The 13345-nt window shown below is 37.8% G+C and overlaps 1 protein-coding gene across 1 annotated transcript in view; it reads left to right on the top strand.

Moving 5' to 3' along the window:
• Positions 1 to 13345, top strand: part of cpne5b (copine Vb) — a 216478-nt gene that overhangs the window by 68339 nt on the left and 134794 nt on the right. The window contains exons 4-6 of the mRNA XM_041783064.1: positions 46 to 149; positions 3916 to 3955; positions 8404 to 8480. Of these exons, the coding sequence (XP_041638998.1) occupies positions 46 to 149; positions 3916 to 3955; positions 8404 to 8480 (221 nt within the window). The remainder of the gene's footprint in view (positions 1 to 45; positions 150 to 3915; positions 3956 to 8403; positions 8481 to 13345) is intronic.

Here is a 13345-nt window from a genome sequence, read left to right on the forward strand (position 1 = left end):
CATCATCTTTCTCTCCAAGTCTCATTTGTCTTTCTGTTTCTGCAGTTTGGAAGAACGGAGGTGATAGACAACACCCTGAACCCTGACTTTGTTCGAAAGTACATCTTGGACTACTTTTTTGAGGAGAAGCAGAACCTTCGATTTGACTTGTGAGTGATGGTCTTTGAGCTATTGATATTTTCTCTCCTGCCCGCTGTTCTCCCTGACACTTCACTATATTGTAATTTTCAATCTTTGCCTGGTTTAGTGGTGATTAAGAGCCTCAATGTCATAGGAAAATAACAGTTCTGTAAACGCTCTCTCACTGCTAGTGAGACTTCACTTTGTCACAATGTCAAAACAGTCTAAGTTAACTTAAATGCTGTTAGTTTTGTTTTACAAATAGGCCGAAGCCATCTAAATCTTAAATGAGCAAAAATATGAGGGCAAAACTCTAAAGAAGAAATAAAGAGTCTATATTTTAGCCACACATATAAGCATTTTTGTTAACAAGAAAAATCGGATTAAACTTAAGTTTAGGGTTATGGTAAGGGTTAAGGTAATTGTTCGAATATCAAAAGTTACAAATCTGACCTCCAAAACCTAATTACGAAACGTTTCGTAAAGCTGAGTAAACAGTCTACTTACGGGGAAAAAGCTTGTCCTCCATGAAAACTATCGTAGCAAGTGGAGCTCATGTAGCTTCACTAGCTGTGTGAGCTAAATAATAAAGTTACATGACATAGTAGCTACGAAGCTACGTTAGCTACTTTGTGCGCTTTGTGAGCTTAGCTGTAGCTAAGGTAGCTAAATCTAAGCTCACAAAGCAGCTATGTCAGCATTGTCGACTTAACTACATTAGCTTTAGCTATGTTTTCTAAAGCTAACTAAGCTACATTGGCTTATGTAGGAACATCAATTATGTAGTTACTACATAGTCTTTCCAGTTATCTTTGAAGCTTCTAAGTGTGACTGATTTATCTGTTTTTTTTCCCTTTGCATTTCTGTAAGATGGTAGCTTAAAGTCCCTGTAAAGTGCTAAGACATCTTTGTTTAGGTTTGTTGTTTGACAGGCCACTGAGTTATGAAAAACCATGCCAAAATTCAGTCATGAAAAACATCTATGAAACATCTACATCTATGAAAATTAAACTTTAAAACCATGAAAAATAAGTCAGCAAAATCTGCTCTAGCATGGTGTGGGCATGTTGATGAATGAGCTGAAGCCACACCCACTTACAGGAAATACAAACCTCTCAAATTTAAAAGAATGCTTCTGACCAGAACACGGCTGCCTGGCTATGTGCCAGGGCAAAGAGACAGACGTTGGGGATTCAATTTACTGTTTTCTGGTACAAATTTCTCTGTTATACTTTTGATAACCCGTAGGCCACAGTGGGTGGATTTGTGTGGGGTGGAGTGGGGTAGATTTTGGAGATTTACCTCATAATTAACAAAAACATAACATGTCAATGTTGACTTTAAATGAAGGCAGTGATATCAGTTAACATCCCTATCACTTTCTAATGGTCTCAATCAAAAATTCAGTCACAGATAGATCTCAGTGGTAAAATAGCCCATTCTTCCCATAGTCATTGTTTCACTTAAAAACAGTTGTCCTATTTAATCCATAACCCTGTTTTTGGCTGACCGCTGAGGTCAGCCCTACAGATGGCTCTGTTTGTGTCTGACTGACTGACTGAGTGATCCTACTTTCCTACTTGTCATAATGGCTGCTTCCACAACTCTAAATACCTCAGATATAGTTTTAGCATTGTGTCTGTTTTACTAGAACTGGACTAATCTTTGTATAAAATAAAGAATGACAACAATGACAGCTTTCTGCAACAAAAAGCTATGTTGTTGCTCTTCTGCTAGCCTGCTGTGGCATCACTATGTGATAGTTATGGGGAAAGGGTTAGTTGTTGTGAGTGGATGGATACAAGGCCTGCAAGTGGAGCCATTAGCTCAGCCTGACCCGCAGTGATTGTTTTGTCTGGACTGGACAACGTGTCTAAATCCAAACAAGCGCAGAGAGCAAAACTGAAAGCTTTCCATGACAGAAAAAATGTTCTCGCTCTGCTCCTGTCTGTTTCGGCATGGCTTTCCAATCATGGCGGTAGGCTTGTCCAGTATTGTCCAGCATTAGCTTTTAGCTTGGGTGTCCGTGTAGGACCACTGTAGTTTACTCCAAACTGGACCACTCTTCTTGTTAAAACCAGAGCAGAGAGCCACACCGAAAGCTTGTCTTGTGCAGAGAAGAGGTTTTTGTGTGTTTCTTGTAGTGATGTGTCTCTTCCCTGCAGAAAAGATCACAGAATAAAGAGAGAATATTTTCTCCTTTCCTTTCTCAAGGGCTGTGCCTGAATGGATTTGTCCGTGTTGGGGGATTTGTTTCTGTCTACAACTTTCAACCAGACACAGACACAAAGAGGAAGCAAGACAGAGAGAGAGAGGACACCATGTAGCTATTCAAGTAACCAGTTAAATTAAATTTGGCTAAAAATAATTAAAAAGTAACAATAATGAAAAAGTCATTGTCAGAACACACATTTCAGTCAGGCATTTCAACCGGCATCCCTATAGTTGTGGTCGGCCATATACTAGGTTTTAACCTAGTCTTGTTGTCTACCTCTTTGTAAAACTGCAGTGCCAGTGGTTATATTGTTAAAAATATGGATGCTGGTGATATAATCCTCTCATTTGAATTTACATATAGCTACCAGAAAAACAGTGTCGTAATTTGGTAAGGGGCTTTACAAAGCAATAATAATGGTTTTTTTTAACAAATTTTAATAATCCCATCCAACATTTCTAGAAAGTTTCTTTACACAACTACCCAATCTGTTATTATGTCTTTAGTCTGCTGCCATCAAATGCATAGAGTCGTTAATTGGCTGCTCTGTCTCATTTGATATTTTGTGGTAAAAGAGACTCAAACACTATTTTTGATGTATCAAATAGGTTCATTTTTCCTGTCTTCTGCTAATGACTGTCTGTTTGTCTCTGATTTGTCTCCAGGCGACTGGATCTGTCATTTGATCAAATGTTTAATCTTAATACATCACTTATAGTCCATTTAGCTTTCTATTCATATGAAAATCAGACAAGGCCCTCAACTAATGATTATAGAAGACGAAGACAAATTCTCATTTAACAGTTACTCTGCCTTACATATGATGATGCAAACATCCTGTCATCTTTTTGTTTTTCCTTGTTTTGAATTTTAAGTTTAGGATGAAATTTGTCTCAGAGTCCTTCGAACTTTTTAGATCAGTGTTCATCAACTGGAGGCCCAGGGGCCACATCAGGACCCCGAGAGGATTATTAAATTCGGAAAATTTGAGAAGGAAAAATATAGCATGATATTGTTTTGCTTTCTTTCCTTATGTTTAAATAAAACATTCAACCTAGCAGCTAATCAGACATGAAGCACATTACTCTGAAACACATACTTATTCTTTTCTTGATTAAAGTTGAGTTGATCAACTTTCCACAAAAGCCTCTTTCAGAGTGCAATTTCCCTGAGAATCTTCACTGAAGATCTGTTTCCTGCATTGTTGGCCAATCACAAAATATGTTGCTAAAACATCTCGATCGCCCCAGTGTGGCTGCCTGCACTGTAGGGACTGATCTCAATATTAAATGCTTAAAGTTCCATTCATTTTGGAAGGAACTAATGTTTTTATGAGTGTGTTAAAAAGTCAAAAATATAGATTTTATTTCAGTTTATTTCTGTCCCCCACAGCTTCGGTCCAGAAAAAGCTTGCCCTTGTGAAAATGAAGTTGATGACCCCTGCTTTAGACATTTAGGTTTCATTCAACCCTGATAAATCACCAGGGGTTTTAACAAATTGTTTCTGAGCTCGTCTTGTTCAGGCAAAGAAAAGAGTCTCCTGTACAGTTTCAAAATGGTTTCTTTTTGTTTCTTTTCAGATATGATGTGGACTCTAAAAGCCCTGATCTGTCCAAACATGTGAGTGCATGTATTTTAATCCTTAACCACAGCGTAATGCAGGCCAGTCTTGAATGAAATTGGACTCATCGGTCTTGATGGCTCTGGCAGACATTGAACAAACAGTGCTACAGTGGTTAAGTCATTCAGGATTGGCCAAACCATTTTAAATGTGGTCTTGTTGGTGGTGAAGTTTTTTTTTTTTTTTTTACTGTCCTGTTGCATGACTTCTTATAGATGAAATAAAGCAAACCCCTTCTATTGCTTGATAAAAAGTCTCCAAATACAAATGTTTTTCACTGTCCATGTTTTTACATCTAAATGACGGTTACCTTCACTGTAGTTATTAAAAATATGCTGTTTTTTACTCGTTTAATTGAGTAGTCTTACTCTTCAGTTAGTAGTAGGCATTGTGTACTTACAATCATTTAGAAAAGCTTTGATTATGCAATGCTTTTATCCATATGTTTCCATAGCTTAGGTCAAATTACATGAAGTTTTGTTGAATAAAAAGCTGTCTTAATCTATGATACTGGAAACGATGGTGAAAGAAAGCATTGATAAGGGTAAAAAATAATCAGTTTTGATGATTATTTGATGTATTTGGATGACAGGGGTTTGCATTTTTTCATCACTAGCTTTGACTCCATCTGTTTTGAGTCGTAGGCCTTGCATGGCATGTTTTCTTTCCTGTCCTTCCATCTGTAGTGGTGCTAGGAGTACTAGGTTTTTAGTACAGTGTCTTGGTATATGATGTACTCTGTTGTATTTGTTGTTGTTGCTGCTGTTGTTGCTCCTGCGGCCCAACCTTTCTGGAAGCCTGCAGAACTCAACGTAGGTCCCAGCATCCCTCTTAACTCTGACACTGCATGGCTGCTGTCTCACATTAATGATCCTTTTCTCTGGAGGAAGGATGTTGTCACTGATATTAAAGAAAAAATATAAGGCTCACTAGTCTGTCTTTACCACCCTTAACCATCCTTGCAGCCTCCAATGGCTTCACATGGCCATAAGATGAAGAGAAATATTCAGTCATGATGTCTTTCAGTTGTTTTTGGCATATTTTGCGACAGGGAGATTTTCAGGGCTTTCATCCAAGAATCACTGAAGTTACACACAATAGCTTGGTGTCGAATAATTTTATGTGCTCTGTCTGCAGCTGCCAAAGATAAGGAGTCACATCTTCACCATGATAACTACAAATATAGCGAAAATAAAACACAGTCTGTTCGGGTAATGCACCAGATCAATATTCGGAGAAACTGAGAGACTTTGTTCAGAATAAGACCTGATTATGACTGAAACCGTGTCACTTTCTCTCTAAAATGCTCCACATTAGAGCACTACATAGTTGTGAACCATGTTTTTGTCATGTTTCTAATGTTGTAAAGTCTTGTCCTACCTGTCTATTGCACTTCACAGATCATTAAACATGTGGTTCCCAACAGGTGTGGTGCAGTCTTTATTTAGTATCTGCCTGAGTGGATTTTTAAAAAAATCTTTAAGTAGAGACACTAATACATTACAGTATGATTGAATGCCATCATTTGTCAAAGGATATTAAGCTTCTGAACCAGGCTTCTGTTAAACATGTGTTTGACCTGGTCTTTATTTTGGAAATTAGGCTGCTAATATAATTTTTGTAACCCCAGTAAGCCTGTAAGCTGTAACTGTTACTACAATCAGATCCATTTCCATCCAACTTGCAGTAAAACAAAAACAACAAAAGTTGACCAAGGTGTTTCACAATCAAACATAAGACCCAAACAAACAAACAAACAAAACAAAACAAAACAAAACAAAAAAAAAACAACACAGCCAGCAAGAATAAATGAATAAAAACTTAGGTTTACTGTTATACTGTGCTGTGGACCCTGACCTGTTTTCTGTTGGGACTACCTGACACTAAAGCCACCAGTTGGGAACCTCTACATTGCATCAAACCAGTAGTTACCAACCGGGGGGGGGGGCTGGGCAGCCCTAGGTGGGGCCCAAAAGATCTCAGGGGGTGCACTAAGGCCACCCAAAAAATGTAAAAATAAAGAGAATCCATTGGTTTTGGAGCAAAAAAGTCCAAATCATTGGCATATATTATTTTTTTCATTTTTTTTTCAGTTCAAAAAGTTGGAAATTAATGACAAAAAAATCCAAGTTTAAAACGTCTTAAATTTTGAAATTTTACAGTTTTTCAATTTAAATTTTACTGCAGCCTTAAGTCAAAAATTTATATGAAACCAAACTTGAAACAGTGTTTGGATTTTTGACTTTAAAAATCTCAAAAATTCTAAGTTCTGGTTCACATAATTTTTTGACTTTAAAGTTGAAAGAAAAATCTGTTGTTGTTTTTATCCATAAATCAATTCGTTTTTAAACTTGGGAACTCCGTCAAGAACAAGTTTATGTGTATGACTGTCTACTGGGATTTTGTTAATGAAAGCAATTAGAATTGATGATACATTTTCCAAGTAGGTTCCTGGGAGGCCTTAGCTTTTTCGTCGATACAAGTAGGGGGGCCCGTAGGAAACAAGGTTGGGAACCACTACATTGCATTAAACCATGCTTGCTGTCACATGGAAGGCTGGTCTCAACAATGTAACACACCAATATCTGAGGCAGTTTCAAATCCCATTTTAACATTTTTTAAAAATCATATTATGACTGCTGCAACTGTAAAAACGACAGCTCATTTCATGAGAAAAGGCTATTTTGTATCAGGAGTAAAAATTCACACAGGGAAAAGGCCAGGGAGGGTAGATAAAGTTAATTTAATAAAATGTAATTTAATTACTAATGGATGCTTAGAATTTGACTGTCATGACTTGTTCCCCATCCATATCAAGCTGTTTTGTCCCAGACTACTGCAGCCAAAAGAGGACATAAATTTACATGTTCATGTACATGTTTACATGAAATAACAAGTAATGCTTATGTTCTTGAGATCAACCTGTGAAGACCTGTGAAATGGGAAATAAAAAGTTCATTTTGCACAGTGAATGCTGAGATGTGACCATAATAGTTGAGATGTTGAGTCGGATGCATTCAGTCTGGGCAGAGGGAGGGATAAAATATATCCCCCTGGAGATGAAAATGTATTACCAGAGGAGGGATATCGGAAGCAGAAGGGGCAATTCCCCACCAGGGGGTGTGTGTAATTCACAACTTGCAAATGATCATGATAATATAGATCTAACCAGTGAATTTGCAGTAAAGTCATTCTTGACGGATGTATTGCTCAGGATCTTGAGCAAAATGTCTCTTTAAATGGAATGACATTGTAATTTTACAATGTCCGCTCCAACATAACAGACAAGTCAATATGAGAGCAATGACGGCTGTGAACTTTAAAAGTCAGGGATCTATTTTCATATGTGCATAGGGTAGAAATGAGGGGTTAGTTGCAGTGGTGTTAACTGGTAGGCTTTCAGAATGTTGCAGAGCAACTCAAAACAAGCAGTCGCGAGTTTCAACTCAAATCATTAATCTTTGGTCTTAACGCTTTATGCCCAGAGTTGCAAAAGCAGAAAACAATCATAAATGGATTTTAAGGACCTGATTAGTGTAGGCAATGGCAGCACAGGCCTCACACTGACCAGACTGAGATTCTAGATCAGCACAAAATCCTGGTATCACAAAGACAATCTCTGCATCTCAAGATGATGAGATGAATTAATGTGTTCTAATTATAAAGCAATACAACTTTGCTGACATCTCAAAACAAATATTACTTGTTATCTCAGGAAAATAAAATTAGAAGTTTGGACATATTTCCTCCTAAGGCTTCCACTCCAAGCATAACCAGACTGTGACTTTTTAAAGCATTAACCAAATAATTTTTATAAGTAAGATACTTAAGGTGATCAGGATGTCATAACTGTCATGATAGAAATTATTTAACATTGCTCTTTCCTTTACAGCCAAAATGTATGAAATGCAGCAACATAACATGACTCTTAAAAAGCTTAACATTTATAGAAATGATGATTAATGCTGTTGAAAGTGGTGTGTTATTCATTGATCCTTCATGCAATTGTGTCCATATAAAGCCTTTCTGCTTTTGGCAGCACTAAAATGTAGCTTGCCATAATTTGCCTCACATTTCACATCAAACCAGGGTTTATTATGACATTATTCATCAGTGCACAGTAATGGCATCATTAAGATTACAGTCCTTAAGCCTTCTGTCTCTGTGCTGCTGGCACAAGCACATGTGAAGAGATCTCATGACTGTTTTAATTTATTTTTTAGAATTTTTAGAGTGAACTATTGTTTTGGCTTAACAAGTCGTTTCTCCAACATTTTTAACTATGACCTTAAAATTTAAATCAGTAAGCAGCCTTTTGTCTTGTCATGTGCAACTTTAGCATAACTGGAATAATCTGAAGTGTTTTCAAGTCTGACTTTTCTTTGACTCCTTGTCTTTCCACTTCATAAACACACACCTGCCCCTGCTCCTTGTTCCTTCCCTCCAGGACTTCTTGGGTCAGACCTTCTGTACTCTTGGGGAGATTGTTGGATCACCAGCCAGTCGACTGGAGAAATCACTGGGGTGAGTACAATTTAAGCTATTTCACACTGCCTAAGTACCCCCACAGACTCTGAGTAGGATTGTGCTAAGAGGGGATTTAAGACAGAAGAAAAATGTTCTGGACCCAAATACAGTAATCGTACTGTGGAGGTATAAACTTGGCTGTAATCATTTATTTGGTGGAGTATGAAAAGGAGGATATCACACAGAAAGTTTGGGGCACAAAGAGAGATTTGGTCTCAAGAAAGAAAGATGAAGATGAGGATAATGGGAGGAAAATAAGACACAAGCAGGGAGGACAAAACCAGACAAATGATAGAGCACAGGGGAGGAGGAGACAAACACAACCTCCAGATGTTTTCCATAGATAATTATTGTCATTAAAGAAAAGGGTGAAGCATGGAGCAAAATTACCACAATTACAGCTCGTCTCCTCAGATTGTGCTCTCACAGGGCTGAGGAGAAGTCTGTGTTAATGGGGTATCTTGTAATCTGCCTTTATACATCTATCATCAATCACAATCATCACCATTAGTCTGCTGGGCTCTGATGGGCTTCAGGTGAAGTCATTGAAACGTCTCATGCAGAGATTTACTGGATCGGAGCTTCAAAAAGTCACATTTGGAGAACATTAGGAAGGAATATTAGATAACTGATAAGATTCTGTTGTCATGTACGACACTAAAGAATTTGACTAATTTGCAGCATTTTAAGCTGATTTTTAAAGCAGAGCAGTTGATCTTATTACCGTATTTTGTCTTCTTTGCTCATGATTTAAAACGTCAGTCTACATATCTTACATAAAATTCCCTCAGGGTGTTATAACAGATTTGATCTCAGAGAATGCCTCATGCTGGAACCTTAAGTAGATACAAGTTTACTCCAAGTTTGTATAGTTTTAATTCTTAACAGCTGTTGGAACCAGCACTGTGCAAATGAGGTGCCTGTGTACTGACTGTCTTTAACATCCGGATGAGGGTTCTGCATCTCTTCCATCAATTGTACATCAAAATGAACGGTGCTTTTCAGTCTCCTGTTTTAATAAAATGAAGGCAAGGTTCCCCTGCAATTTAGAATGACATGTTATGCTTGTGACCCAAGACATGTGCAGGAGGAAGCTGGCTGGATGAACCACAAATTTGAAGCTACATCCCCTCTAATAACTGCAGCATATATTTAATTAGAACTTCTGATTGGTACAGTCAACAGAAAATCAGATTACTGATGTGGATTTCCCAGGAAGTACAGCAAGGCAAAATCATGGAGGCAGAACTTATGTATCTGACAGACTGATGGTTTAAAGGCCCTGGTAACTTAAATTCACAAGAACCTTTTAACTGTGATATTTATGGTCAAATGTACACACTTTTAGCCACCTTACAAAGTAGGACTCAACTTCAACTCTTTCTATCTACCTACGTCTGCTCTTTGCTCTGTCATGCTCTTCTGCATGTCTGCACTCTGCACATCCACAGATGACGATGATAGCTTGCCCCTCTTAGCAAACCGTCCTGGATTTGGAGAAAAAGCAGGCTGTGTTTTGGTAAAATTTTTGCAGAGTGGTTCACAAGCACTCCACGCTGCCATTTCTTCCAAAACTGGTTCACTGATTTCATTCAAAGAGCACTGGACTTTTCTAAACAGCTTTATCTTCAACCCTAAGCAGCCCTGCTTAACAAGTGAGGTTGTCTTATTTGGGGTATCAACTATTTTACCTTTTAAAGACAAGTATATAATGGTCTTAGAGGTCCTCAAAACATGCCTGTAAAGTTTGTTGCTGAAAAACACTCTAGTTTATGATTTTTGCATGTCTAAAACCCCCTCTGTTTCAGCCCTGCTCAGAACAAGCTGTTTCTGTGGCTTTAAGTGTTACTCAACTGTCTGACTCCGCCCCTGACCACACCCCTCTCAGGAAATGGATGTGGCACTCCTGATGTTACAATGTTACAGACGCTTTTATCCAAAGTTAAGGACCTGACTGGCATTTGAACCATCAATCTCCTGAACCAAAGTCAGGAGGGTAACCCACTGAGCTATCCAGCATCTCAGCTGGCAGCTGTGAAGTTCAGTGGAGGAGGGATAATGGCATGGGGCCGCTTCCTCTCCAGTGAAGGTCAGTCGTAATACTTCAGCATACCGAGACATTTAAGGCAATGCTATGTTTCCAACTTTGTGGTAACAGTTTTGGAAAAGCCCTTCTTATTCAGACATGACTGTGCCCCAGATCACAAAGCAAGGACTATAAAGACATGGTTTGATAAGTTCAGAGTGAAAGAACTTGAGTGGGCCCACACAGAGCCCTGATGTCAACCCCAATGAACACCTTTGGTGTGAATCAGCACAAATTCCCGCTCCAAAATCTTGTGATAAGCCTTCCAAAAAGAGTGGAGGCAGTTATTGCTGCAAACTGGGGCCAACACCATATTAAAGTATGTATTTAAATACAGTGTCATGACAGTCCTTGTTGGTGTGATGGTTAGGTGGCTGACATCTCATTTCACTTGTATTCTCATCAACAGTATGGTGTTTCAGGCATCACCTCGGATATTCTGCCTTTGCTGCCATCAGGAAATGAGCAGCTGACTCTGATGTTTGAAGTTAGACTGATGTGTGCCTCAGAAGTGCAAAGTGCGCACAAAGAATGCCAAAAATGTCTCTCATATTTAGCACCCGTTTGATGATGACACAATTGCAAAACTGTTGCAAGGATATTTCCTGACACTCAGCATGTTTTTATTTCCTCCTAGGAGCACACACTGGGATGTTTCTCACTCAGGGGATATCAGTGCTGCACATAAGTGCGCCTTAAGCCTCTATATTGGAAGCATAAACCTTAATAATGTTACTATAGGCTTAATATTAAAACATAAATAGAGAAATTGATATGTCATAGTTAGAAAAGGAAAAGGACTTTTGCCAAATTTATTCATTTTTAATTTCAAATATTCTGAGGCTGAGAGATAACGCCGCTGTTTGCCAAATCTTATAGCAGCCTTTAATCTGTCTGCAAAAATAAAAAGTACTTGTCATGGTGACAAATTTGGCAACAGAATTAGAAGCTTTTGCTTTTTTTACAGACATGTAGACCAACTCTTACTTTGAAAGGCTCAGAAGCATGCAGACACTTGCATCGGCTTGGGTTTAAGGCTGATCCTGACTGATTGTAGAAGATCATGATCTTTTGGTTATATATCATTTGTTATTAATAAGTTGCATGAAAAAAAAAGATGTTAAGATCAGGTTCATACCATTTCAGTCTTTCTTACAGTTTATTCAAAACGCTTATTGATTTTTTTTTTTTTTTTTTTTTTTTTGCTGATATTACTTAAATTGCACTCCTGCTTTGTCTCACCGTTTCAGGGGCATTAACTGTGTTAAAGGAGCAGCATAGCCCCTTTAAGCCCTCTCTCTCTCTCACATACTAACAGTGATGCATTACCCCCGGAGTTTGTTTTCATGTTTCTTTGGAAATGAAGAGTGATTCATATTTCATTGCTTGAAAATGTCAAGACATTTGTCTCAGCAGAGCAGAGCTAATGGGAGCCGGTGTTTGTTTTCCATGTGTGTCACTACTGACCTCCTCTATATATTATAGTTGTGATGGAATAAGTCTTCGGTTTTAAAAAGTCAGTAAAGCGATCTGTGGTAGTTTCTGTCTCTCTGACTCCTGTCTTCATGTAGGCATTTATATCACATTGACATCCTTATTTCTAACACAGCACAGGATAATGTTTGTTCAGACACACAGACAGGCACACTGCACGCTGAACACATTATACTAATTGATTTCATACTTCCTGTTCCCTGGTTACGTGACATATGAATACATAAGTGTGTGTTTTATTCTTGTTTTATGTTGTCTTTTCTCAGGCTAATTGTAATGGCTTTAATCTTCCTAAAATGAGTGCTTGTTTAATTAGACAGCAGCCGCTGTGATTTTCATTATTGAGAAGAAAGAAAAAAAGGTAAAGCGGAATAAGGGTGGGGGAGGGGACATCAATGGTCATTCAGAGTGTAGAGATGAAGAACACAGCCATCAGGAAAGAAATGAAAAAATGTATGTTGATGTAGAGACTTGAAATAGAAAATTGAAAGTGTATTTATTTTTATTTAAATGTATTTATTTTAGGGCTGTCAATAGATTAAAATTTTTAATCATGATTAACCTCACAAATTTCATAGTTAACTCAAGATTAATCGCAAATTAATCACACTTATTTATCTGTTCTAAATGTACCTTACAGGACTATTTCTCAAGATTTAAATACCTTTATCAACACAAGTGGACAAAAATGCTTTCTTTATGCAAATTTTGGTTCGTGTCAACAACCCATAACAACAGATAATGTCCAGAAATTCTTAAGACTAAGATCAAAGATACTGAACGCTCCAAAAATATGCTGAACACGGTCAGTTAAGTTTAAGTCCCTCAAAGATCATTCCTGGATCCTTCACACTTAAAGCAGAGAATTTCAGCCTCACATGGGGGAAATAAAGGCTCATAAACATTACTTTACAGCAAGAGGACTCACAACAGGACGATACAAAAAAGAAATAATAAATGCAGTTAGAGAATTACTCCACAGATTACTGGGAGAAGTCAAGTCACTGAGAGCTCAGCAGTAAGGCACAGACACATCTAATGGTGTTTCACTGTTCTGATGTGATTTAAGGTGGACACATCTGCCCTACTAAAGAGAAAAAGCAAGTAATACTTAAAAAAGTGTCTGCTATTATTTATCATATTTTTATTTTCAAATTAAAAAATGCCCAAATGTAAAATAAATGGTGACAGTCAGAAATGACTGTCATCAGTAGATTTACTGGAATAATAATAAACGCACATGTGAAACTGCTTTTCAAAACTCATGAACACACAAAGTAAA

This window comes from Cheilinus undulatus, linkage group 3 (assembly GCF_018320785.1).
Source record: "Cheilinus undulatus linkage group 3, ASM1832078v1, whole genome shotgun sequence".
In the NCBI taxonomy this organism is placed as follows: domain Eukaryota; kingdom Metazoa; phylum Chordata; class Actinopteri; order Labriformes; family Labridae; genus Cheilinus; species Cheilinus undulatus.